The 27,817-nt window shown below is 40.1% G+C and overlaps 1 protein-coding gene across 1 annotated transcript in view; it reads left to right on the forward strand.

The window, feature by feature from the left end:
- The window catches only part of fam135b (family with sequence similarity 135 member B), a 55,149-nt gene extending 35,036 nt beyond the window's left edge, over positions 1–20,113 (forward strand). The window contains exons 8-20 of the mRNA XM_061059538.1: positions 1,778–1,937; positions 2,917–2,966; positions 3,792–3,947; positions 6,921–6,994; positions 7,084–7,238; positions 7,324–9,262; positions 10,886–11,052; positions 11,884–11,975; positions 12,091–12,188; positions 13,137–13,288; positions 13,492–13,602; positions 14,167–14,280; positions 15,539–20,113. Of these exons, the coding sequence (XP_060915521.1) occupies positions 1,778–1,937; positions 2,917–2,966; positions 3,792–3,947; positions 6,921–6,994; positions 7,084–7,238; positions 7,324–9,262; positions 10,886–11,052; positions 11,884–11,975; positions 12,091–12,188; positions 13,137–13,288; positions 13,492–13,602; positions 14,167–14,280; positions 15,539–15,744 (3,474 nt within the window). The 3' untranslated portion in view covers positions 15,745–20,113. The remainder of the gene's footprint in view (positions 1–1,777; positions 1,938–2,916; positions 2,967–3,791; positions 3,948–6,920; positions 6,995–7,083; positions 7,239–7,323; positions 9,263–10,885; positions 11,053–11,883; positions 11,976–12,090; positions 12,189–13,136; positions 13,289–13,491; positions 13,603–14,166; positions 14,281–15,538) is intronic.
- The last annotated feature ends 7,704 nt before the right edge of the window (positions 20,114–27,817 follow it).

The following is a 27,817-nucleotide window of genomic DNA, read 5'->3' on the forward strand; positions in this document are numbered from 1 at the left end:
CCCCCACCCAGTTACTCGTTCTTAAACATTCATATTAATATACAGTCACATCTTAGCATTTGCTAACCAGTCTGAGTTATGAACACATGTAAAATTGTTGCTTTCATTTTTTTCCTTCTTCATCCCCCATCTCTTAGGACCCTGGGGACATCAGAGTCTCACTGTAAACCTTAATGAGCCCCCCCCCCCCTCCTCTTCCTCCTGCTTTTTTACTCCCACTCCTGGCTGGGCACTTTAATAAGCTCTGCGTTTAGCCAGGCAGGGGGGTTTCGTTTGATCACAGTAATGAGTTGTGCTCACAAGCGCCACGTACCTCATAGCTGCAGGTGAAATCTACACACAACGCTGCCCTCACCTTTATTTATTTAGGGATTTTTTTTTTTTACCTGCAGCTACACTACATTTACAACACGACACTTTCAAGTGTAAGGTTATCTCTTAAAAAAAGAGTCGATTTTCATTGAGCTGTTGCAACTCAGAAGGAGGTTCCCTTTTGTGTTTGAGCAAAAATGAAACATGTTCTGAAGATAAGAACTCAGAAATCATGTTAGTTATACGGTCCTTTTCGAAACTCTTTCTCTCAGTGAGACTTCTTTAATGGCAGCAGAGATTGCAGGACACGACACAGCAAACGTGAACAGTAGAATGCATCAAGAGGAGCAAACTAAATTCTCACAAAATTCTCACTTAAAAACTTGGGACCAACCCAGGCATTGTCAGCTCAGAGAGAAACTATGCTTTTAGGATATAATGACTGGTTCATACTGAAAAAATAGCTATTTTTCTCTGCCGACTGCTCTGCAGACCGATCCAGGCAGGCCTCAATAAAGCTGAAAAAGAATTATGAAAGTAAACATACAGATGTTCCTTCCTGGTTTAGGGTATACTGCACTGTTGCAATTACAGAGCGCACACAGGTATGATGATAGGGCCCGAGACATCACTCGCTTGGGGCAAATTACAGTACATCCCCATATACTCAGGTATTACATGCCTTTTAAAGCTCAGAGAGCCACACTGGCGCTGCCAAAACATCCAAGCCATGGGAAGATGTCGCTGGATCGCAGACGGTTTCGGGTCAGGGACCAGCAGACGAGGGCAGGCAGTGGTCACGTCCAAGGCTCCCTGAATCTGTAGCCTGATGGCTGATGCGTACGATGATGGTTAGGGCATTAGAGACATGATTATAGAATCAAGGCTGTGGGGATTTGTGGCTTTTTGGACGCACTGTATATTAGATATTCAATTGCATTGTTGGAGAGCCATCTACTGGAAACATGGACCATATTACAACTCATATTTAGCCAATACTCTGCAGCATGCTGGGAGATTGTGTTTTCTTTCTCATGATATTTTACTGCAGCTGCTGTCTTCCTTTAGATTTGTACTTCGTGCATGGATTTTTTATTGATTCAAGCTCACCATTTTATGGTAAATTTACACAATCTCTGTGCACTTTTTCATGTCGACGCCGTGAATTCTGGGTCAACTTCCCACACTCCTGAACTTTTACAGGTCATAACAGGGACGCGTTACATCCTCCCGATGCCACATGTGTGTATTGATCTGCTTTTACAGCTCCCAGCAAGCTGTGTTTAGGGGCCATTTGTTTCTCTAACCCCTTCTTTTGGATCTGACCAGCCAATGCAACCGCAGCACTGGCAAGCTATAAAGTTCAAGTATGTGGACACGTCCGTTATTAAGGAAGGCCATTTTTCACAGAGGTGACTGCTGACCTACATAGCTGCTGACATTTCCTGTGTCTCCTTCTCTGCAGGGAAGCTTTTATGTGCCCAGTGAGAACTGCCTGCAGAGAGCTCACACGTGGCACAGAAGACTCTGTCGCCTCCTGCTGGTGGCCCACAGAGGCCTGCACACGTACTACACTGCACTGATGAAGGAAATCCCACAGCTCCAGCAGACAACACTAGATTCAGGTGAGCATAAACACATCTCAGACTTTTCTTTTTATTTTAGATTCTAAAAAAAAGGTGTTGTTAATCTTTTGTAAATAAATGAATGAAATACAAAGAATTTAGAGACAATCAGAGCTGAATAGTTTCTTCATGTCCACATTGATATATCCAGGGCAATATCAGGACAACATAAGTAGCAATAAATGTTGCTTACTGAAATACAAGAGCCAATAATGCAATGTAAAGCAATCTAAAAAAGAGATAGAACAGACAGGTCTCAAAAGGCAGTTAAAGCTACAAAGCTTTAAAGGAAAATTAAATAAAAGATTAAATAAAGTCAACAAGATGATGAGAATAATACAAGCATAAAAAAAGAAAAGGGAGTGTTATCATTTGATATGGATTCAAACTATAAGGTAAAATTAAACATCTAACTTGACAAATAGAATAAAATAATAGTATAATATTTGCATCTGAAATCCATTGGTGTTGTCAACAGCTAAAGATAAAAAAGAATTTCTTCTGAATCTTGAATTTATTAAAGATTTCTAACTTCAGTCTTAATAACATTACAGAAAATGATCGACTCGTTTCAAATACGTTTTTTACCATGGTGTCCTCACATCACATTGTGTGAGTGTAACTTGATCCTTTGCACGAAGCACAGTGAATTCTACAATTCACTTAGCAGAGGCTTTTATACATCAGAGAGTAAGTACAACACAAACAAGGATCTAGAAAAAAGAAAACAATGTCAGTAAGTGCAAACGGTCAGCTTTGAGTCCGATTGGACACACAGGTGAAGCAGGCATTGCACAGAAGCAAAGCACAACATTGACGGCAGTTCTTGAGAGCTCTAATCAGTATAGAAACCATCTTAAAAGTTGCCATTATCAAACAAAAACCATCCTCATTACCATCATCATCATCATCATCATCATCAATAATATCATATTATCAAGGTCGTAGGTATTCATGAAAGAATATCTTCTCTCCACAGACTTGCTGAATGTAGAAGAAACTCTAAATACCCTGACAATACAGTTACAGGTATGTTCGTTCATTAAACTACACACACGTTTCCTGATCATGATTCTTGTTTTTTATGCCTACATTCACACTAAATAATTTTTTATTGGAGTTTTTCAACACTTATGAAACCCTTTTTTTTGTTAATAGCTGTCATTTTGAATGTGGTGAGAAACATATATGGATTACCTGCTGGACCATATACTGTATATAAAAACCTTGAAATATATTTGCAAAATCAAAATCTGTTGCATGGCTTAAAAATTGGCCCAGTGTGGCTTAATCTTGATCTCAAAGGTTTACATTTTATTATTTATTTTCACCATGTACAAGATGAATATTATCAAAATATGGCTGACGTTAAACCCAGCTGTCATTGGGCGAGAGGTGGCGTACACCCTGGGGCAACAGCACTAATGACTATACCACAATACAGCCCAAGTACTAACACATTATTCTGATATATTCAGTTATTGTTTTCAAAAACTTGGTTATTTGTTCTATAACGACTGAATATTTTGAGATTTTTGTAAAAAAACGAGATAATTCACACCTTAATGATCTTTAGTTTGCATACTTGTATTAAAGGATCAAAGTATGATGTAGGTGTGGACAGGTATAAGAGGTATAAGTGTCTCACTGATATAACCAGCATGACTTTATTGATTGATGAGTTTCCTACAATGATCCAATGACATGCAGGTCAGGCAGACTGCAGACAGATTTTGAAATGTTGGCAGAAAAAGCAAGGATCCTATTATAGGATGACGCATAAGTTATTCTTGGAGAACAAATCATTCCATTTGATATTGAAGGTGATCCTTCCTTTTTTTCTGACCCCATCAGCTGCAGGACGGCCATGAAAAAGTAGGAGAGCAGATCAGCAGGGACGTGAGCCAGCTTTGCTCCCAGCTCGCTGCTCTGTGGAGCTGCTTCCTGCAGACCGCTGTGCTCAACCCCCACATCCTCTCCTACCTGGCCCAGGAGCACCACACACTCAGGGTGAGCGAGAGAGAGAGAGCGCCTCACTTGATCAAAGGCCTGCTTACACAATGCTCTCTATTTACTGTGTGTTGTCTGAGCCACAGTCCAGACAGCCTCTGTTCTTTAAGTGCGGTGAAGACGACTTGCTTATGTTTAAATTTAGCCATTTTCATCCTCAGCACCCACAGCAGAATACAGAAATACCACGGAAGAATCAGTTTCATAACCATTGATACTTTAGTTCTGGAGACAGCGCCGTAAGGCATGTTGTTTTGATTTTTTAAATCAGCTGTTAAATAACATTTTCTTGCATGACACTGAAAGGTTTTCTGTTGGCCTGTAAGTCATATAAAAATACTTCTCAAAGTAGGGATGTGACAAGTTTTGATTTAAACTGAAAAGTGATCAAAATGAGCAGTCACTGATGATTGTCAAAATCAGAATCTTTGGACACATTTAGAGAAATAAAACCCACTAAAGTCTATACAGCTTATTCGAAGCTTGGTCCAATGGCAACATGGACTTGGATGAAGATCTCGTCCAGTTGCCTTTGGATCGAGCTTCAAATTTACCATGACCTTAATGACTGAGACCCTACACAGACATCTACACAGCTTTCCTTAGCAGTTGCCTGCATCTGCTTTTTTGGAGACTATGTGGTCTCTGCTTGCAACAGAGATGACCGAGAAACAATTAAGAAAAGTTTAACAGAGCAGGAAAATCTTCCCCATTTCCTGACCACCAGTGCAGCAATATTTTCCTTTCTGCGAACCTTGATCCTCACACAGCAACATTAATATAATGATTTATATAACTACTTTTTTATAGTATCATTTTTATGACTAGAGTGCCAAAATGGAAGTGCCTTATACGTTCATGCTTTCTTTCTATATTTTTGGTTTATTAAATTTGAGGTGTACCAGATTTATGAAGACACAAGTTTTGACAGAGTCCACACAATAAACTTTACACTTGTGTTTACAGTCCAAGAATGTACCCCATTCCTTAGAAACCTCTGATCCAGATACTGTATCATCTCCATTTGTGCTAAAATCATTTCAAATAGGCAATTATAAAAACAGAGAGTGGGAGTTGATCTCTAGTTGAGCTGGAGGATTTGTGTTTGTTGCAATCATTCTGACTGTCAAAGCTATTGGCTCTACCAACGCTTCTGCTGGATCCTTTTTAGAACATCCAAAAAAGTGCAAGTTAGGGGTCAGGATTAATGATCTGATTGATGTCAAATGTTGAAGAGAAATCATGCAAAGCAGGGCAGAGCCAAAAAGACATGCCAGGTTGCCATCTGCTGTTTGACATCTATAACATATAGGACACAATTAAGGACACATTTTGTCCAGTTTAATCTTTGAATGGTGTAATCCGGTGGTTCTCAATTGCTGGGTCCGGACTCAAAAGTGGGGCGCAGGTCCTTTTTAATTGGGTTGCAAATGTGTGTTTCGAAAAAAAAGTGCTTTTATGTTCAGTCATACGTTTTGTACCATCTGAGGTCAAAACTGCACAATTATTTACTAAACAAATATGATTGGTTGAAAAATATCTGAAATTTGGGTCGCTATTTCCTTGAAGGAGTTGGTGGTGGCTACTCAATTAAGAACCACTGGTGTAATCTATGTTTGACATTTTGTTGTATTAATGGAGTATGTGTATATTTTGGATAATTCCTCATCCCATACTTCTTTTGAAAGTTGACTAGCCCAAGGCCCAATCAAATGGTTGGTAGGTACAAAGAAAACTGGCATGATTTCTAGTGACCTATAGAGGGAGACTCTACCTGTGCCAAAAAAAAGTCTAAATCATTTGTAGTCCACTGGCAACAGAAGAAGACAATATGTATTTTGGGTGTGTCCAATTCTTCAAAAAAGTATGTTCCCCTTGTACCCACAGACCAAATCCACTCTTATAAAACAATAAGTCAGATGTCCACAGTGCACAAACCTGACAGTAAAAGGGAACATGTGTTGCAAACTGCAGCTCAGTCAGACTTTCACTTTTGAGATGTTTACTGTAGCAGCAGTCAGAACATTGTTTGTGTTTTCTGTCTAGGCACCGACCTCATCACTCCTCACAGATTTGCTTTACATGCAGAAATTCGAGGAGTGGTGAGATAACATCTTACACCCTGTAACCAGAGTTTGCAGGTGGATGCTGGGCTAAATCAAAAGTGCAGTACCAGGGCAGTAGAATTGAAGGAGCAGAGGGAACGGCTTTGGGACTTGGATTAGGCGCCAAATTGGGAGAGTTAGTTTTTCATGCGATTGTTAAGAATGATATGTCGAGAGGTAGAGTGCAGCTTGACTTGCCCTCCTACACTATAGTTCAGAGGCAATGCTCCATAAAAAACCCCAGTTCAGAGACATTTTCCAAACAAGCTGTAGACATGTTCAAAGTATGCACCTGAAACCAGAATAATTCGATGTACTTCTAAAGCTCGGAAGCTTAAACATAACTGAGCAAACTAACACACCCTCCAATGCTATTTCTTTCTAATCATTGGGCTGTTGAATATGAACATGTGCTTCACAGTGGAGTATCTTCCAAGGCTCTCTTATGTCGCTCTGTTTCGTCTCAGTTGTCTGAAAATAATGAACATATTTGCTTTGGTATTAGAGAAACCCGAGGCGATACTATGATGCCTCCACCCACAACCGGAGTCAGAATTTCAATTAGCACTTATTCTGTAATTATTGTGGGGTGAAAATACACCAGAAATAGTGTTCCTGGTGATTTGCCTGTCACAGTGGCTGACTTTCAAGGATGATGCATTTTTAAGTGGAGCAGGAAAAGGGAGAACGCTTTTAGATCAAGCTTTTGTCACAGACTGGAGAAGTGATTTGAATCTTTCTGTGTGAGCAGAGCTTTGACTCAGTACGACTTCCTGTTTTCATAATTTCATGCTGCAATGCCATTAAAAAATGAGAATGGGGCTTCCCAAAGGTGACACTTGTTTTTATCTGTCTCTTGGAACACCAGGTCAGGCGGTTCTCAGAGGCCTACTTTTTCACGGAGCACCCCAAAGAGATATCTCTGACTTTTCAAGAGGAACTGTAAGTGATAACATTCTTAGTGAAAGAACAGTATTATTCTAGTAGAGAAGGGAATTGTTCATTTTTTTAATGTAATTATTATGATTCAGAATCAACAGACATGGCCAGATAGCTACAGAAGTACGGGGCTCAGACTACCTGATTAAGATGCCTCCTTTACCTGTTGAGTGCCTGGACATCGATGGAGACTGGAACAGCCTGCCCATTATCTTTGAGGACAGATATGTCGAGTCCCCTCAAACAGGTAATTATTCACACCTAATCACTGATTTGCGTTGTGTAAGTCATGAGTTTAAGTGTAAAACTGCAAATATGCCTTATCTTTCCAGAGATTGTATCACATGTGCCAACTACTGATGGGCAGACCAAAATAGATCGTGCCATCACTTCTGCTGATGTGATTTTTGAAAGCCGCCAGGGAGCCAAATCACCAGCAATACCTGAGGATCCCTTGGACGGTGACGACTGCATGGACCTGCCCACATATGTTTCACTCATAGCAAAGCAGAGTAAGATGAGCACCCACACAAGTAACCAGCACTCTGTTCCTGTAGTGGACCGTGCTAAGCACTCTCTAACCGAGGCAGAAAACTGGAAGCAACCAGACGAAAAACAAGGCCATCTTAAAAAGAGCTGTAATCCAGGCCTGAGGTACATGGACGTTAAGCCTTCTGATGTGGATCTTTATAGAGGGGAAGAAGGGCTGGTTTGCTCCTCAGAACATAATCCTCTCATTGACTCTGATAACATCAGTGTTGAGTCTCTTCCTCATCATACCACGAATGACAGCAATGACAGAGAGAGTGAAAACAATGAAGAGGAGTCTGATATTGCAATGCCATTAAATCACTCCATGGATGATGAGAATGAGGATGTTCCTCTCATCAGCCTACCCATTGCCTATGCACAGTCAGTTGTATCTCCCTTTTCCGGGGATCTTAGAAAAGAGATGTCTCACCGTGGGGGTCTGGTCAGCTCCAAGATTATGAAACGCTCGTCGTCAGTTATATCCGACTCAGGTATTGAGAGTGAGCCCAGCTCAGTGGCTTGGCCTCTGGAGGTCGCGCTGCGAGGCCGACCTCCTCTAGACTTCTCCAGTGAGCGGGAGATCCCAAAGCAAATAGTGTGCCGCCACCCGGTCCATCGCAGCTCTCTGGAAGGCCTGCGGTTGGAGAGCAATGGCAGCATTCCAAGTGGAGGTATACAAGCCTCTCTCACTTCTATTAGCTCCCTGCCCTATGAAGAAGATCAGACCCAGAGGCAGCTCAGCAAACTCACCAAGTCAGTCTCTGCCCCGCAGATAAGTAGCCCTGAAGACACTGAGGAGGACCATGTACTGCTCAACCAGGAAACAGATAGCTTAGTAGAACACCAGGATTCATTAAGGATTACCAGCTCGTCTTTGAATGGAAACCTGGACCTGGAACAATCTAAATTACCCCTTTTACACCCAAGTTCAATGGCAAACGGTGACCATATTAACTCTGAAATATCAAACTCTCACTACCTGTCAGAGACAAGCGGAACCAAGTCAGTCCTAAGTGGTGTGTCTGAAGTCTTGCTTTTACAAGAGTCTGTGGAAAGCCCTCATGTGAAGGAAAGCACTATTATTGGCAACCAGGGGGAGAAAATGAACCACAGAACAGACATCAGTGCAGTAGGTGCCTCAGTGGAGGATGTGTATCTTGTCGAAACTGAAGCAGTACCCTGCAGCTGTGGAAACACACCATGTGTGCATAAAAGTTTAGCAGATCAAGAGAGAATTAACACTGGAGATGAGTGCCAAAGTTTCCATCAGACCACTTTGCTTAGTGTTAAGGAACAGGAGTGTCTTGATCCCTCACTAGAGCCTTTAGGGCTTCAACATTCCCCAACAGACTTGCCCAACAGTAACACCACCACGCAAAGGCCGAGTGACCTCACAGGGCTGAAAACCAATGATATGACATCATCTGTTGATCTCAGTCGGACACCAGTAAGTGAAAAAGAACCTTTGGACTGCCAGACGAAGCCGTCTAAGATCCCTAACTCAGGGCTGGCCTTTGTGAATAAAAAGATGGTGGAGGTGGTGAATATGTCAGTGTCCTGTGCTCCGACATGCCTGCCATTTTCTTCAGTTCTAAGAGACTCTCCATCCATTGGTGGAATGTCCACTCGCCAGGCTACCTCACCTATTACCCATCAGCCACTGGGCTCCTTTGGTATCATCTCATCGTCTTCGCTCAATGTCCTGAATATGGATGATGAGACCAATGAAAGGATGCTGAAGTGAGTTTTTGTTTGGGCTTAGTTTAGTGTTAGCTAAGCAAAATGTTTTTTTGAATCCATATTGTATATATTCAGTGGTGGCTGGTGCATGTGGTGGTGAGGATTTCTCACATATGGACCGTGGTGTACATCTTAGTTTGTTAGCTTCATGCTAACACATAATAGCAATTATTTCTGATAGGCTAAATGAGTTAGCACAGCAATCCGGCTAATTTTAACTGAAGAAACCATCTATTTTTCTTGGCAATATTAAGTTACCCACTTCCCACCATCTATTTTTATTTGACAATGTTTAATATATAGTTTCTTAAGTTAAGAGATGCTGAGTTAGTTTGTTAGCGTCTCTATGGTCGCTTTTTTTTTTTTGCTTTAACCCTTAGGTCTGCTTAGTTAAATCAAGTTTAATAGAGTATTTTGTCTGTGCATGACAGACTGAATGTCATTAAATCTCTGTCAACATTGACAAACGAACAGCCAGGCAGCTGTTGGCTTTACATCACAAATAGAGGCAAAGATTTCGAGCTGGAGCCCACATTTGCTTCTTTGCTAATGTCTCATTTTTATCAACAAGCACAGACACATGTATTAAATTGTACATTAGCTTGCTGAACAAGCTACTTCTCAAATATCTGCCAGGAGAGAAGTGCTGATGTTGGCTGGCTAAATAGCACAAAAGCTAGTCAGCTGTAGTATCCAAATAGCTTTGACTTTGCAGCAAATATCAACATTGTTCTGTGCAGACCAATTAATTGCTAGCTTAATGACTTAACTTTCACTTTTAAGTGCAGGTTTTATCAACATTGTTTCAAAGAGAACAACATACCTAGGTTAGGATTTTTAGGCTAAAGGAGACCTCATGAAGCCTTATCTACAGATTGCGCTTGTAATTTTTCTGTTGACAAATTGAGGCTCCAAATGCAAACATTTTTTGTTGTTTAGGCAGGTGAAAATAATACTTTTATGACAGGGATGTCTGTGAATAATACATCATGTAAATGCAAGCTTGTTTCCAAAATAAACTTTCTTGGAGTGAGATTATAATCCACACAAACTACAGGAGAGAAAGCCAAAAACATGAGGTTTTCTGGATATTTGGAGACGACAGCTGACATCTGGTGCAGTAGCTGGCAGTTACTCATACTTGGAAAGCTGAGCATATCAAAATGAAGTGAGGGCAAATTTCAAGCGAGGAAGTCAAGATGAGGTGAAATGCCTCCTGGGTGTATTAAATCACATCAAAGAGTGCAGAAAAATCCATCATGATTAGCTGGAAGTACAGGAATTGGAAACGGATTTGTTTTGACTCCTGCACTGCCAAAGTCTATAACCTGGCTGGATGACAGGGTAATAAAACTTAGATGAGCTTCTTGTAAGTCAAGTCTGTGGGACTTCTGTTTATACGCTTCAGAAGTGAGCAAAGTGAAGTAAAAAATAATCAAATGCAAAATACAAGCTAGGTTTTTCATTATATGTATGACCAACTGGATTGATTTACGTTCAAACGAAGCACTTTTGCTGTTATTTAAATCTTATATAAGGATTTTATCACTCATTTTATTGCTAAGATGCAAAACATAATGTCTTGTTCTTTTTTGTTTCCAAATGTCATTTATTTTTCTCCAGTTTCTACAAAGCCAAAGAGGAGCTGTTCAAAGAGCTGAACTTTCAGGCCGGCTTGTACAGCGACCTTCCTCTTCTGGCTTCGGATCTGCCCTACTTTCCCCCCGAGGAGGACGATGAGGAGTTTGATGACGGCATACACCTTGTGGTTTGTGTCCACGGGCTTGATGGTGGGTCTACACATACATGTAGCTCAATGTGTTAGCTCACTTAATTCAGACTTTATAGCTTATTAGTGCCTGACTGATATGAACAGGTCGGCTGATATAGGAAAATTTAGGCTTATTATTAACATATGTTTACTGAAATATGACAGTATAACACTTTTTTCATCTGACACAAAATGCTGAAAATACTATCTGCTGCACATGTAGCAGAATATTACTAAGTGAACAGATGCAATCCTTCCTTACAGTTTCAGTCTTGAAAGTCTCATATCAGTCTTGAAGGTGTACATCTCTACAGCTTTCCCTGGGGCGGCCGTAGCTCAGTCTATTGGGTCTTGGGTTGGGTTAGCTGGTTCAAGCCCCGATGCAGACCATAATATGGAAGTTGGTTTGGTAGCTGGAGAGGTGCCAGGGCACTTCCCGAGTACTGCCGAGGTGCCCTTGAGCAAGGCACAGAACCCCCAACTGCTCTGGTGTGCTCCCTGTGTAGCCGTGTGTAGAAGCCACACTCTGACATCTCTCCACTAATGCATGTCCACAGGTCCTGTTTGTACATGTGTGTGAGAAGCATGTCTCTCAATAACAATAGTGTAAAACTAGAATTTCCCTCAGGGACTAATAAAGTATATAAAATGAAAAAGTAGGTTCCTCTGTCTTTTTGGAATTGCAAATTTAATATAATATCCGAGAGTAGGTCTTACAAACTTAACACCATGTACTTCCTGTATACTTCTTCCTTAAAGCCTATTCGAGGTGTATCTTTAATGATTAATGGACTCTTTTTATAACAGCTGAGCCAATAAACTGTGTTTATAATATCCTCCTCGCTTCCAGGGAACAGCGCAGACCTTCGTCTGGTGAAGACTTTTATTGAGTTAGGACTACCAGGATCCCGACTGGACTTTCTCATGTCAGAGAGGAACCAGGTGAATTTGCAAACGACGGCGATCGGAGCACACAGAAAAAGATGTTCAGTTACATTTTCTATAAATGCTGCTGAGCTCTGACAGCTGTGCTTCTCTTTGCCGTATCTCCCTGCAGATTGATACGTTTGCAGATTTTGACACCATGACGGACAGGTTGTTGGATGAGATCATTCAGCATATCCAGCTGTACAATCTCACCGTTGGCAGGATAAGGTTAGTTACCTAGATGTAAAACTGCGAAGCAATCATAACACTGACAACTCTGCTTTCCATTGATTTTGATTGATTATTTGAGGCAAAGTCAAAACAGAGGCAATCATCAGCCTAAGCAGCATTTTCTTTGGTCAGTAGATGGCAGCAGAGACTGTGCTTTCATCCAAGGTTTACAGCCTTCACTTATGAGAATCACTGTTTCATGATAATATATCGACTTAAGACAAATGCATGGCATAAAATGGATGAACAGCGCTTATCGTACAGTGCCAAAAAGTGTCTGACTTTCACATGATAGACTGTGCTCCTTTATGCAGCATTGTGCTGCTTAGCTCCTTTAAAATTAAGCTATTCATCTTCTGGCTTAATTGCCCTCAATGTGCCAATTTATTTTTGTTGTAAGAGTTTCCACACAAGTTTGTTAACTTTTTTTATCGTTCTCTGGAGAGTAAGAATCAAAGAGAAATGCAATGGAGTGCCACAACAGCATCTGGTTCTTTCCACATTACTTCTATATTTAGTCTGGGAGGAGACAGATGAGAAGCAGCAGACATGGCAACGAGGGATTTTGGGAAGAGCTGTAACAGAACAGTAATTAAACCAAGTGACAGACACAGCTTCATGAATCTAATATTTCCCCACTGCTGCTGGGTTGATGCTTTTAATTTGTATGGTATGTCCTCTATGTAAGCATCATTAAGTTGTCATTGCCTTTGAGAAGGTTTAAATATTGAAGAAGTTCATGAATATTCTTTTATCACAATGTTGCAGCTCAAATCTCTGAATAAGCTCAGTAAAAAACGACGTCCTTCTTACAGAAGAGTCTAAAATAAGATGCTGCACAGTGTCCTGTACTGTGGGTCAGCAGCGTTGGAGGCGTTGTGTTTCCTGCCACCCACTCAAGTTGCCAATTTTTCTCTCTGAAAGTTGTTTGTCTTCGTCCGACAGCTTCATCGGCCACTCTCTGGGGAACATCATCATCCGCTCTGTGCTGACGAGGCCTCGCTTCCGATGCTACTTGCCCAAACTGCACACTTTCCTCTCGCTGTCAGGCCCACACTTGGGAACGCTGTACAACAACAGCACCCTGGTCAGCACAGGTGAGGCCATTGCTCAGCAGGGAGGGGGGGGGGGACACTGCAGTTGAGCTGTATTGACAAAGCTTCATATTGCTGCGTTTCAACCCTGCTCTTCAGCAGAATCATCCGTCCTTTTATCTAAGAATATCATCCATACTGCTTCCATGATGGGTGTTTTAAGAGCAGGGGTTCTGATTGTGTATGTGTGTGTGCATGGTCTATAGGTCTGTGGTTAATGCAGAAGCTGAAGAAATCCGGATCCTTGCTGCAGCTCACCTTCAGAGACCACGTTGATCCACGGAAAACATTCCTGTATCTCCTGAGCCAGAAACCAGGTACGATCTGGAAGCGGATGAATTTGAAAACAAAGGCACTTTATTGACTCCCTCTCTCTTTACAGAATTTTCCTCGAAAGATAGACTATTCAAATATTCATGAAAATGTTGTCGTCTTGTCAAAATTCCTGTGCGCGTCAGCTCGCTAGCTCTCAAACCGCGAGCGAGCCATGCCAGCGAGCTGCGAGCGGCCTGTGAGAGGCCTCCCCACTGTGTGAGTGGAACAAAGCAGTCGTTTGTCACACAGGCTCGAAGAAGATAAGCCTGAAAACACTTTTTACCCCTCCAGCCCTGTGGCAGGCTGACAAAATGATCCAAACCCTGTCATTGGAAACCCACCAGTGCACTCTCTTAAAAGCACACTGACAGGAGACTTGAGGAAAAATGCTGTTTTATCGTATCAAGCCTGTCATTGTACTTTGTGATTGTACTTTGCGTTTTACAACCAATTCACTCCTTTCGTCCGTCTTCCTCTCTTTCCACTTCTCTCTCAATCACACACACACACACACACACACACACACACTTCTGTCTTGTTTATGCGTTTATTTTGTGTCCTTTTAGGGCTCCAGTTCTTCAAGAATGTCGTGTTAGTGGCGTCTCCACAGGACCGTTATGTTCCTTTCCATTCTGCCAGAATAGAGATGTGCAAAACGGCTATTAGAGACAGGACCACAGGTTAGAAATGTTTTTTACCTTTGATGCACAGAATTTCAGGCCTTCATTTAAAATATTGAAGCATTCCCTTTTTTCTTGAAAATAGTCATTTCTAAGGTAATAGATTATTTCTTTGATAAACATAAATAAAAGTTAAATTCTACTTTTCTCTACACATTAAATCTCCTGTGAGGAGTTTTTCAATGTTTATGAAACAGACTGAAATTAGTCCCATGGCTCTTGGTGACCATCGAAAGCTAACAAGACCATTTATTGACAAGACAGACTTTTTCTATTTTGATTTTTAAAGCCTGAAACAGCTGCCGCAGGGCACGTGTCAGACAGAGTAAGTCACATTGTGCTGCTGAAACAGACAAAAATGTATTTGCACAGATTCACGATGAGTGATACCTTTGGCTGTTAAAATACAACAAGGTGAAATCTTTTGTTGTCGATTTGGTAGTGAAATTTTTAAGTTGGAGAAGTGAAACAATTCTCTGCTATATTTTCTGAACTAAATGCACAAACTTTATTCAAAGAATAAATTGGGTCCCTGGAACAATGTTTGGAGCTAAAACGCTAGTAACAAGAGCGTTACAGTTTCACTGTTGCGAATCGCCCACCATAACTTCTAGCGCAGCATTTTATCTTCAGACAGTTTTCCAGGGACCAAAGCTTCCTCTGAGAATAGTTTGTCTATAGAGTTATGAACATATACGATAGAATCTGTACATTTCTCCAACTTTCAAATTTCTCTCCCAAAACGGCATACTGCACCTTTAAAGACTTTATTCTCTGAATGCAAAAGATTATAAATAATTTACAGTAGGAGAAACATCAGAGAAACATTTTTTTAAATAAGCGTTTGGAAGATAAATTCAAGAGGTCATGTGTCAAGTTGAAAAGTCAAGAATAAAGTGAAAAAAGACGAGAGTAAAGTTGAACTTTTTGTTGGTGCCAGACATCAGGAAAAAAAAAACAGGGGAGGGAGTTTTTATAATCTGCATCCGGAGAAAAAAAAGTTTAAATGCCGACAATAACTTAATATTAGGGTTTGGTATAAATGACATTTATAAGGAAAAAGATCAGGGGAGAGAAATGTTTTGAAATCTGCCTCTTGAAGAAATCAGAGGAGAGAAAATCTCTGTAAGTCTGTTCATGACACTGGTTCCATTTATGATTGGTTAGAAGAAAATATTTTGAATATGTTACTCACTGTGCCAATACTTCATATGTTCATATGTTTCTGTCTCTAACTATCCTCATTGCTTCTCTGAAGGCCCCGTGTACACCGAGATGATCAAGAACCTTCTGCAGCCGCTCGTAGAAGCTAAAGAGTGCCGACTGATCCGTCAGAATGTGTTTCATGCTCTGCCTAACACGGCCAACACCCTGATTGGACGCGCCGCCCACATCGCAGTCTTGGACTCTGAGCTTTTCCTGGAGAAGTTCTTCTTAGTGGCGGGGCTCAACTACTTCAAATGAAGGTGCTACGACTGTAGGGCTTATGGACAGGACCTGTTAGTGGAGCTAGTTTGGAAGAACTTTGAACAGTATCTCTATTGTATATAATCATCCCTGGTATCCAAGATTGGAGCCCTGTATATCCATCTGTTAGGGTCTGTTAGCGGCTGTTATTTAAAGATCAGTGTATTGTGACTGTTTGCTAACTCAGAAATCTGAGTTGGACGTGTAGCCATGCAAAATGAAACATCCGACATCTATCACAGGATTGATTAGATGTTTTTTTTTTTTTTGGCCTTATGAACAACCTCTCAACCAGAACACTAACAGATGCTAACTTTGGTCCAAAGCATTTAACTTTTCTTCCCTTTAGAGCCTGATGGATTCTTCTTAGAGGTCCAATGATGGTCCTTCCAAGCAAGGCCATAGACGCTCAGCATTTATCCCCCTGACTGTACATGAAGTCGTTTTGTTGTACAAAACATAGATGTTCCTTTATACAGAAATTAATATATTGTTTGAATGATTTATTTTTTATCAGCTTATGTGTCTACAGCGTAAAAAGCCCATCTAAATGTGATCATGTGCGTGCAGTTATAGAAGTCTATCACATGGAAAGCAAAGTGTTTATATACGACAGAGGCTGCAGTCGCCTATGCAGCCTATAATTCAGAATATTAAAGTTGCTGTTTCATATTTTTACTCATCTTGAACTTAACATGTGAGGAGTTTTAGCAGGTTATGAAACAGACTGAAATTAACACTGATGACCATCAGCGACATGACTGGCTATTTCTATTTTGGTATTATTAGTAACTGAATCTGCAGCCGTGGAGAAAGTGTCAGATGAACTACACGCTGCTGAAATTGATTATTAAAAAAAAAAAAAAAAAAAAATTGTCCACTGCAAAGTGTCTAGATTAGTGTCACCTTTGATGCTGTAAAGACAGGATGATTCTGTTCTGTTTTAAAAACGGGGCCCCGTATAGCCTAGCGGTTCAGTCCCCATGTACATGTACAGCCATGGGTTTGAATCCGACCTTGACCCTTTGCTGCATGTCATCCCCCACTCTCTCCTCCTAACATTTCCTGTCTCTCTTCAGCTGTACTATCTAATAAAGGCAAAAGGCCAAAACATATTTAAAACAAAAAAAAACTTTTTAGGACAAGATCAGCAAAAAAGCTAAAAGTTATTGTTCCGTCTACAGGTGTAACCAAAACTAAAACAAAGAGTAAGATCCTCTTAGGAGCTTTAAAATCAGTTCAAGCTAACTCACTGACTCTTATAAGTATAATGCTTGAGCATTAAGTGAGCATTACAGTGTCTCAGATTCCAAATGGCTCTTCTTGCTGTTTTTTGTTCCATCTCATTGTCATTTGTAGTATAAATTAGTGATTTTTGTATTTTTCAGGTAAGACATAGGCTACTTACCGCTGAAGAACTTTATATATTCAAATGAACCACGCCCCTCTTTTCTTCTTTACTTTATGTTTATTAGCTAAAGTTGATCACAGACAAATTCCAGTTACCAATTTCATGTCATACAGATTATTCCAAAACTAGAAAGTTAAAAATCAAGAGTTATTTATTTTTTTCCCCAATGGATACAATGGATTAGTGGAAAAAAACAAAACTAGTGTTGCATTTCATCAATTATCACAACCCCTAATAACCCTTCCCATCACCAGTTCAGTCTCCATGTTATTGATTAGTAAAGCACCACGGTTTCCCGACAAGCCTAGGTCTGTGCATCCTTGTAGCCATGGCAACAATATATCTATGAATTGTGCGTTTTGTAGTCTTAGTTTACATGTAAATTCCTTTAACTAAAATGTCTCATGGGTTTGGTGATCTCTTTTAAACCAGTTCAATGTTCTTGCTATTTTGGCTGCTATGAGAATATAAAAAATATTTCAGATTTCTGCTGGTCATTGCTTCTATGGTGGCCCAGATGATGGCCAGTAATGTAAAGAGCCCCCTGTGGTAGGTGAAAGACAAACCAACAGTCATGTAAGGATTTTAACCAACCAAGGTTTAGATCTCTTTCTGCTTACAAGCCAAAAACTGGATCAGCCAAAGGTGGTTTCCATATTGGATGATTCTTCAAAAAAATCAAAGAAACAGAAAACATAAAGCGACCAGTAACTTTTCTTTAAAGCATTATCTAGAAACTGATAAAAAAAACACCTCCCAAATAGAAAAATGATGGGAAATGGGGGGCTGAAAGTGAAAATCAGTAAGGAAAGGTCCGGGCAAATATTTCTGCAGAAATTCATAAAGTCAAATGCAAACCTGTGGAGAGAATTCTAGTTTTTAAACCCATCACATCCTTCATGAGCAGATCCCAGTCAAACAAGTGTATGTTGGAGGAAGTGTGGAGAAGAATTTGTAAATAATCCTTGTGTATTTTGGAAATTGACCCTCGACCCAATGACAAACGACCTACATTCAGTGACCAAGAAATGCAATGAGATAAAGAAACAATGATCTGTGATAACACAATATACTAACGTTGTATAAGGATGGATTTCACGAGGCACTTTACATTCATTGTTTAATCAGGGTGTCATTTCCTTTGTTTTCTATAAAACTGCATGATGTTGCATACACACTCACTGCCAAGATTCTCCCTCACACCATCATTTTCATTTCCATTTTCTCTTAACCAAGTTCAACATGATGCATGATGATAGCAGGGAAGTTCAACCGTAGCAGCCACTTTCTCTTGAACACATACAACGCTCTATTTTTGATCATCACATCAGCGAAAAAAAATTTCTTCCTCAACCTTTTAGTGGTATACGTTAAAAGCTTGACACGAGATGTCGTTTCCCCGGCGTGCTATAGCGAGGACTGTTTCCTCATCAGCGAGCTGTCCGTCAAATGCTGTTTACATTTTGACTTTAAAGAACTGTTATCAGAGTGTTGCCGTAGACGTCTCATATCCAGCGTTGGATGTGCATCTTCTGCATATGTAGTTATGTACATAGATAGAGCTATATTTAACCTTTGCACTGGTTTGATGGCAAGTGCACTTTACTGACAACCTTGAATCAACTTCCACTAGCTTTATAAAATCCAAACAGCTTTTTTCCCCCTCCTCGTCTTTATCTATTACTCCTATTGTTTCTTTGCTTTTATACGCCCTCTATGTTTCTGTAGATGTGAAGGTCGCATCCTCTACTTGTTGTAAAAAGTGTCTGTGTTTGGCTGTCCGTCTCTACCATTCAAGCATTGTTTTGTCTTCAAAGAGTACAAAAGAGGACATCACAAAGCGCCCCCCCCCCACTTTTTTTGTTGTTGTTGTTGTTGTTGTGAATCTGTTGCTTTGGCGCTGCCCTGTAAGCAGGCTGTCACCATGATTGACTTTAATCAAATGGGCTCCTTCAGGACGCAGAGATCGCTCTCAAAAAGCCACTAAGCAAAGCTGTGTAAGCAATCTGTAGGAGCTGCCATGCATCATGCATCATTTCTCAAAAACCCCCATGATTCCCCCCCCCCCCCCCCCCCTCCCCAGTACGCCAAACAAACACGATGCTGTACGGCTTTGGCTTGTTTGCGTGCTGGGCTATGTTCGTTTACCCAAAGGGGTCAGTGGGAATCGATGGAGGGGAAAAGTGTTTGTGGTATTGAGATTTGCCCCCTTGAAGGGCAAATCCACGTCTGAAAATTGTTTCATGGGATGGATGGCTGTTGTGTAAAAGGTTTCACTTGAAGGCAGCAAACGTTGTACGAGCTGAATTGTATTTACATGATGCTCAACTTCATCCTGCAGGGTAAAGGTTTTTATTTTTTGTTGTATTTTCTGTGTAAACGTCTGTACATTTCTGCTGCTGTATGTGTGAGTGTATTCAGAGGTGATCCATAAATCCAATAGATCCTTGCAAGTGCTGTCAACCTTCAAAACTAGCTGACTTGAACCTTTTTGTATTTGATTGCCCTTTACTGAGAGTCTTGTGCGTGTGTGTGTGTGTGTGTGTGTGTGTGTGTGTGTGTGTGTGTGTGTGCGCGCGCGCGTGCATGAGTGTGTGTAGAGGGTGGAGGAGGCTCTGTAATCTGTGTGTTAAAGGAGATGTCTTTTCATTGTCTCCCCGTTGTCGAATCATCCATCATGTGTTAGAACTGAATGTAAAAAAAAAAAATGTCTGACTTCACTGTGATGAACATGTATTTATTTCATTCTTTTTTTTTGCTGAATGTATACCATGTAAAGTAAATATTACTTCATCTGTGCCAACACTGCTATACTATTTTTCTATGTCGCTCACTGTACTCCATGTAGTCCTCCGTAGGTTGTGTCCTATGTAAAAATATAAATACAAATATATATATACATAGAATTATTATAACAGAAATGATGTTCCAATAAAAATTGTTCCTTTTGTATAAGCCTTTTGTTGCCTGTGTGTTTGTTAGGATGCTGCTGCTCCTTCAAATTGATCTTAAATAATTTAATTTAGCATAATTGGACAGGATTACTATCAACTAAGACGTACAATTAGACTTTCGAGTAGCCCATTTGGCTCCTTCCCCAAAATATAAATTGAGAAAAACAGGACAAAATTATATAGCCTACTTACATTTTTAAAATGCACATTTACAGTTAATATTCTTCAAGATGAGGAATAAAATGAATTGGGAACTATTCGCAATTGCAGTTAATAGTCATTTTGTCATTTCCAGCTGCTGCACGGAGTCTGTGACATCACTTCAAATAAAGTGCTCACGATCATTTTAACAGTGGGACATGCCAGACTGTTCAAGAGGTCCATGATAAAAATAAATATGAGAACACAGAGATGAAGTGAACATTCAAGATTAACAAAGTGCAAAACTAAACAATACGAAAGACAAGATGAAACAGACAACACACAGGAAATATACACAGTATACAAAGAATGCAGACCAGAAACTGGTTTCCTAAATGCCCCTCTTAACTGTCTCAGTCAAAAAGCAAATCGTCCAAAATTCAGCAGTTTTAATGAAACCAATAAATGTGCTCACATCACCCCGATGTTAGCGTCTCTTCACTGGCTGCCTGTTGATTTCAGGATTGATTTTTTAAAGTTTATTTCAGCAACTTTCAAGTCACAACATGGGCTGGCCCCTACTTATAGCTCTAAGCTTTTAACCCCTTATGAACCAGGATGCAGTCTGAGATCCTCTGGTAGAGCTCTGCTGGCTGTTCCACGGTCCAGGCTGAAAAACCAAAGGGGACAGAGCTTTATCTGTCAGAGGCCCCAGACTTTGGAAGAGCCTGCAGGAGGACATCAGCAGACCTATACCCCCTCGTTTTATTTCTCTACTTAAAGGCAGGGTTGGTCATTTTCTACAGATCCACTTTTTAAGATTTGGGTTAAAATTGTCTTTAGGTCCTGTCGGAAATTAATAACTCATGTGCTCTGAAAAAGGAACAAAGAAAATCTGTTCTCTGAAGCAGTTGTAAGCCTGTAAAAACTTTGACCAATGTCTGCCACGAGATACCAATCTGATGAACCAATCACAGCCTCCCTGTCTCCCTGCTCGTTCTCTACCCCTTGTGTGCACAAGCACACTCAAAGCGCGTCATCGATGACGGAGTTTATGCTGTGAGTTTGTCGTTGGCCGTTGTGAGTATTAAAATTAAGTTGATTTTTTACATGTATTGTGATCAAGTCCAGTGTTTGCCCAGCGCTCAATGAGACATGAGATGACGTAGCTCCTACACAATGCAAGAGATAAACAACGGTGCTGGTGCATGTAAGAAAGGGGCGTGGCTTTTGAGGGAGCACAGAGCGGAGGGGGTGGGTGTAGACGAGGGCGTTGAGAGGATGCTACTTTCAAAATCATGCTAGTTCTCGGGAAATCACCTCTTTTAAAAAGACGTATTTACGCTGTGATTTTAGTTTATTTTATTGTACTTGAACTTCTAATCTTGAATCCTATCTGTCTGTTTGCTTTTATTACTAGAATGCTTTTATTGCTTGTTTGCTATTACTTCACACAGTGAAACACTTTGTTACCTGTATTGAAAAGTACTTTAGAATTAAGTATTATTATAGACTATTCTTTACAGAAAGCAAAAGCATGAGAGAAAGTATAACCGTCTTTGAAAACAAAAACCCAAGTGATTGTTTGTCTTACTCTTTTTTTTTTTTTTTTTACAATAACTAAAAATATGATTGTCACACATCTAAATACTAATGCTTCATTACCCACTGAAAAAAACAAACAAATGTACACTCAGTTTTTGGTTGCATTTCCCCTAAAACACCAACACAGCGCCCCATGCTCTTCATACAGACTTACATCCTGGTCTGAGCCAGGCTGTCACCCTGTCAGTGTCCCTGAGTGCTGGTGAGTGCAGATATGTGGCTGTTTCCCGCCTCACAGTCCACCGAGGCAGATTTGTCACGGTCTTTAACTTCTGTCTGTGTATATTCTATTAACGAGCCCTGTTGTGGGACAACAACGACCCGCCATTTGTTTTGTCCGTCTTTGACACGCGCAGTAAACGAATCATAGCAGCAATCCCCCGCTGACGCCCCATTTCAACTGCATCAATTTATGACTTCCAGGTTTGGGATACTCCAGAGCTATAAATCCAGGCCCCAACAATCCATACTCAATTTGATTTCAGGGTGTTCTTTCTCATTCCAGCGTCCATTTGTCACTGCATGTTGAACTCATGATCCAACTGAGGCTTATTGGAGTCCCTCTACTTGCTTTTTCTCCACCTTTTCTTCCTCCCGCTGCAATCAATAAAGCTCATTTTTCCGGCCCCGACCCTAAAGACATCTCTCCGTCGCTGCAAACTGATGAGGGGACCCACACGCACGCATAGTAATGCATTTCATTTGCTGCGAGTTAACAGCAATTGGTCGGTCACATTCACTTATCATCAAATGCAATGAAATCACAGCAAATAAAAAGCAGCGCCGTTGTTTACAGCTCGAGTCTCCGCACAAACACATCCCCTCCGAGACCCATCTTGTTCTGCATGTGTCGCTCCTCCTTGCCATAAAGTGGGAGGAAAAATGATTTTGTCATTAAATCCATCACTCGCAGTTGATTGAAGCGGTGTTCATTCCATTGTTTGCCTTGTGAAGGAGGGAAACCATTAGTCCCAGAGTGATACTTTGGGCAGGCTTCGTCAATAAGCAAGCCGCCAGTGGGAGTAATTATTGCTGCATGAAGCTGTCGGTGCTGGAAGGTAATAAGATCTCACATGGTCTCATTATCTCCCGTGACACTGATGAGCAGGATTTCACACCTAAATTTCAAGGAGATGAAAGAGACACAAACACAGCAGAAGTGGACTTTCAGTCCTGCTTTGGAGGAATTCCATCTGTTTTGATTGTTTTTTAATCTGGAGGAATAAAAGGCGCCACAGGGGAGACCAAATAACTACAGATCTTCTTGCACAATCATGTTTGTGCAGGGTTTTTTTTTTTTTTTTCTTGGAATGGACGTTCAGACAGAGAACTATAGCCACCTGGCACTAACTACATGCTTTCAAAAACAAACAAGTGTTGTTTATGATGTCCAGTAGACGATGAGGACTAGAATCCTTTTATTTAAGACATTACTCAATAACACTGTTAACACATGATCATAATGGTGGGATTATAAGGTTTTAAATACCTGTAACTGATTTCTGACTTTCCTTTCTTTGTTCTGCTTTTGCTTTGGAATATTATACTATGTTTCACAATCCAAGTGATTTCAAACTCTAAATTTCAAACTGGAAATATGATGCTAAGTGAAGTTTAGGTGTGATAGTTTCTTTTTCAAATCAAAAGAAAGACGTGAGCAACGTGTCAAAAATGCTTTCTCAATTTTTGACAACAAACCCAGCAGTCCAGCAGTCAGCAGCCGTGCAAGCAGCCTCTGCAATAGCAATATGTTAATGTGGACATGCTAACACACGCAAGATAAAATGCTACCATACTGGTTTGTTTCTTCTTACATGTGTTTAGTTAGGTACTGTAACAAAGGAGGATAGTTTTGCACATGATTGAAATGCTGAGGTCTGTGACAAACTATTTCATCAGAATGAAAACAGGCAAATCCTCACTATCAATCTCTTCACTATGGCTGTGTCCAAAACCATAGACCACATACTGCCTGTACACACTGCAAGCTGTTTATTAACCTGACCGAGCTAAAACTATGAACTATAATGATGTTTGTGAAGGGCTGTGAGTATTTACATGTATGTATTGTGTTCATTTGAATGTGTACTAACTATGAATACATAATTAACATTATGTTGATATTTCAATGATCCTTGCAGAGACAAACATTTCCAAAAAATTGAACTAAAAACAACTGCGAGGAACTTTCATTTCCCTTCTGCTTCCCCTGTGACAAAAGCAATTAGGCCTCATGTGTTATCTATATGCTGATGGTATGTGTATATATGACCTTTATTTAAACAGGGAAAACCAATTGAGAGCAGAACTCTCTTTTACAATGGTGCCCTGTAACAACATGTAAACATAAATACATAGCAAAGATACAACAAAATACAAGACAGTGTATAAAACACAATCAAAATTCATCAGGAAAAACAAGAGCGTTCCTCAGACGACGTTTCACTCTGTGCTGTAGAGTTACAGGACTGTTTAAGGGAGTCCCGAAGCTTATTCCATTCATAGGGAGCAGAATATATGCAGTTTTACCCAGTTCTGTACTCATGAAAGGAGTATTGAGAATGATGTCTACATGTGTGGGTAGTTTTCTCTCACAAAAAATACCTCATCCTGCTCACTACTGTCTAAACTGTAAAACCTAGCGATGGATGTAATCAAAGGCTATTCCTCTCTGCGTGCTTTAAATGTCATCGTCAGAATACGACTCAGTGACAGCAGTGCAGACTTAAAACTAACAAACTCTAAATCATGAGTCTTGCAGCTGACGGTGTAGTTTTCGTCTCTAGGCATCTACAGTATGTTAAATGAAGTATTTTTTTATACTCCTTTAAGTATGTTTGAAGTATTTAAATAATCTACTTTACCTTTAAAAACTCCTGAACCAGTGGTTCTGAGAACTACATGTCAAGCTGCTGACATCATCATGGGAAGTATTAAAACGTTGGGTGCAGCTATTCATACAGTATAGCACATAACTCAGGTACTATATTTACATATTCTTTACAATTACAACTAACAATGGTGATAGATATAAAAGTCAATGATTTTAAATAAGGAAATACATTGCACTTTTTTTTTTTTTTACAGAAGAATAACATTTCAACAGTGGCTCTAATTTCTAAGCTTTAAGTATTTCTTCAAGTTCTAAAGAATTAAAACTTTTCCATCAATCAATTTGATTTTTTTCACTATTTCAAACCAGAGCCAGTCAGACAGATGATGGCATCTTTTGTATGCATGTAACCAATTATACTCGACCAAATATTCAGTTTCATATATTTTCTTAATTTCTCCCTTTAATTCCTTCCTGTAGTGATGATAGTCTCCAGCAGATGGTGCTACTACACCCCCTCCCTTCTGTGCACTGACACAGGCTGCGGTTATTAATAAGATCAGCAAAGAAGCCGTTTTATCAGTAATATTAGTTTGATAGTAATATTAAACACAATGTACTTTAAATTGTGATAGATCATCTCATTGTGTTGAGGTAGGTTTTGGAGCTGGATTGATGACCTGCAGATACATATCAGTGCGGATGTGTGGAAGTGTGTGTGTGTGTGTGTGTGTGTGTGTGTGTGTGTGTTGAGAGCAGACTCGCAGAGTATCTCTATCTGCTATCTGCCAGGGAGCCGCTGTAAGCCTATAGGTCAGACACATCTCTAATGAGCAGAGCTCGGTGAGAGACCTGGTACAGTGCAGAGCTACGGGCCAGGGTATTGATCGGCAGACATTTAACATTTACTGTAGCATCCGCACTGGCAGTGATGTGTGAGGATGTCTCCTCATGTCTCCAGTAAGTGGGTAGAGGACAAGGAAAAACTTGTGATTTAAAAAATAAAATAAAAAGTGTAGAAATAAAAGTCTCACATATAAGCCACATATTGTCCAGAAGGCTCGTGAGTCTGTTAGCTGAACTTTTCATTTCACCTTTCTTCAAGGTGACCAACCTTTCTGATGCTAGACGAAAGCAAAGTCGACCTCCTAAAGTGAGTCCTACAATAGCGTACAATTTTTGAAGCATTGCTGGTGAACACACTTCACCAGCCACATCCATATCATTTCTCAGCTGTGGTGGGCTGTAACTGCAGAGGTCAGTGAATCCTGACACCAGATATATCTGTGGGGGATGACAGGCTGTCAGAAAAGAGAGAGAGAGAGAGGGAGAGGGATGATGAGATAAAGGGAAAAGCGATGATTAATACCACGCTCGACAATGTAGTGTTGAATAAATAGTTAGGAGTTGAAATACCTTTATGCTGTCTTTCCAAGAGTGAGAGGATAGACATCGATGCCATTTTGTGCATGGCATAAAGAGCAAGAGTGAGGACATGTGTTAATCTTTTTAGCCTTAAAAAGGTGTCAGGGGGGAAATATATCAAGCCTGGTAAAATCCTTATTATATACCTTTAAAAATAATGTGTAAATTGTTGTACCCAATTACAAAAGTATAAAAAGAATGTGTGATTTGCATCGATTTCTTCATTTAGGCTGCAGACGTTCATCTGCACATGTCTCTTGTTTGAGGCATCAATATTGCCGCTATTTATCGCAGTTAAAAAAAGTTCTTATTAAATGCCTTAGGGTTGTTCAACTACATGAAAAAAGCTTTTCAACCGAAAAATTACACACATGCACATTATAATAATATTCTCTGTCCAATTGTGCAAATTCAAAGAAATCCTGTATTCTGTCAGTGTTTGTCACTGTCAAGAGGATATCTTAAAGGGCAAAACAATACTCAGAGGTCAACAAGCATGACAGCAGTATGTCTAAGGCCTGGCACACACTAAAAGATTTTGAAAATCTTAAACGACTTTGAAAATGTTAGAGACCCCACATGACGACAAATCATGACAGATTAACAGTTCAGTTCTTACAGTGAGCGGCGTACAAGAAGTCGACCAACTCAGCACACCACACACTAACCGATTCATTCACCAACAACCAGAGTTTCAAATATCAAAATGTGTAATCTCCCGCGGTCAAATGCGACTGCGTCAAATATGATGGTCAAGCTTAATGTAGCTAGCAGTTAGCTGGTACAACCTTTAGGGTAAACATTTCTGTCCGAATCCTTTCCTCATCAGTTGGATTGTGGTTTGTTTTACAGGACTAGTTGTAATATAACTTGTGTTGTTCCCACAAATCAACAAGTTTGTCCTGAATGTATGACATCCATATAACAAAAAAAATCCTCCAAATATGAACTGTTTTCTTTGTTCTGTGCTCACACTGGTCGCCACCTCTGATCCACCTGAGAGCAACCAACCCCTTACTGCTCGTAAAAATCTTTCAACCACAATGTATGATGGTATTTCTTTAGTGGCCATCGGTTTTACACTACTTTTCACAATGCATTGTGGGATACAATGATTGCACTAAATATACAGTAGGATATGTTTATATTGGACCAGCAGAGAGAATCACCCCCATGATTCCCCTCCAGCCTCGACGTCATCTTTTGTCATTTTGTTTTAATTCAGAGCTTCTTGGCGGCTGAATTTACAGTTCATAGTGTGCATTTTAGAAAATTACATTTTAAGTTTAAATCAAAACCAATAGGCAACGATCATTTTTAAATGCTAAATAATATGTAGCCATAAGGAGAAAAAAATCAATGCTTCTTAAATATCTGAGCACCTGCTTGAAAAAAGCAGTGATGTATTCTCTATTTAACTTTTGCATCACATGCAATTTTGATGCATGACTATTTTCATACATCATTTCAATCTACCTTATTATCCATGTAATATGTGCATTCTATAACGACAATATCATCCGAACATGACCTTCACATTTACCCCTTAAGGCTCGCTGCATTGTTAATGATGTGTTGTTCCCTACGCTGCACATTCACGGCGTCTTCTTCAAAGCCTTAGAGACACAGAACAGGCCACAGCATACAGTAAGTGTCTCCAGGGAATATTAATGCTTGTTTTGTTAATGGGTTTTTAAAAAT

Source organism: Labrus mixtus, chromosome 16 (genome assembly GCF_963584025.1).
Source record: "Labrus mixtus chromosome 16, fLabMix1.1, whole genome shotgun sequence".
NCBI lineage: Eukaryota > Metazoa > Chordata > Actinopteri > Labriformes > Labridae > Labrus > Labrus mixtus.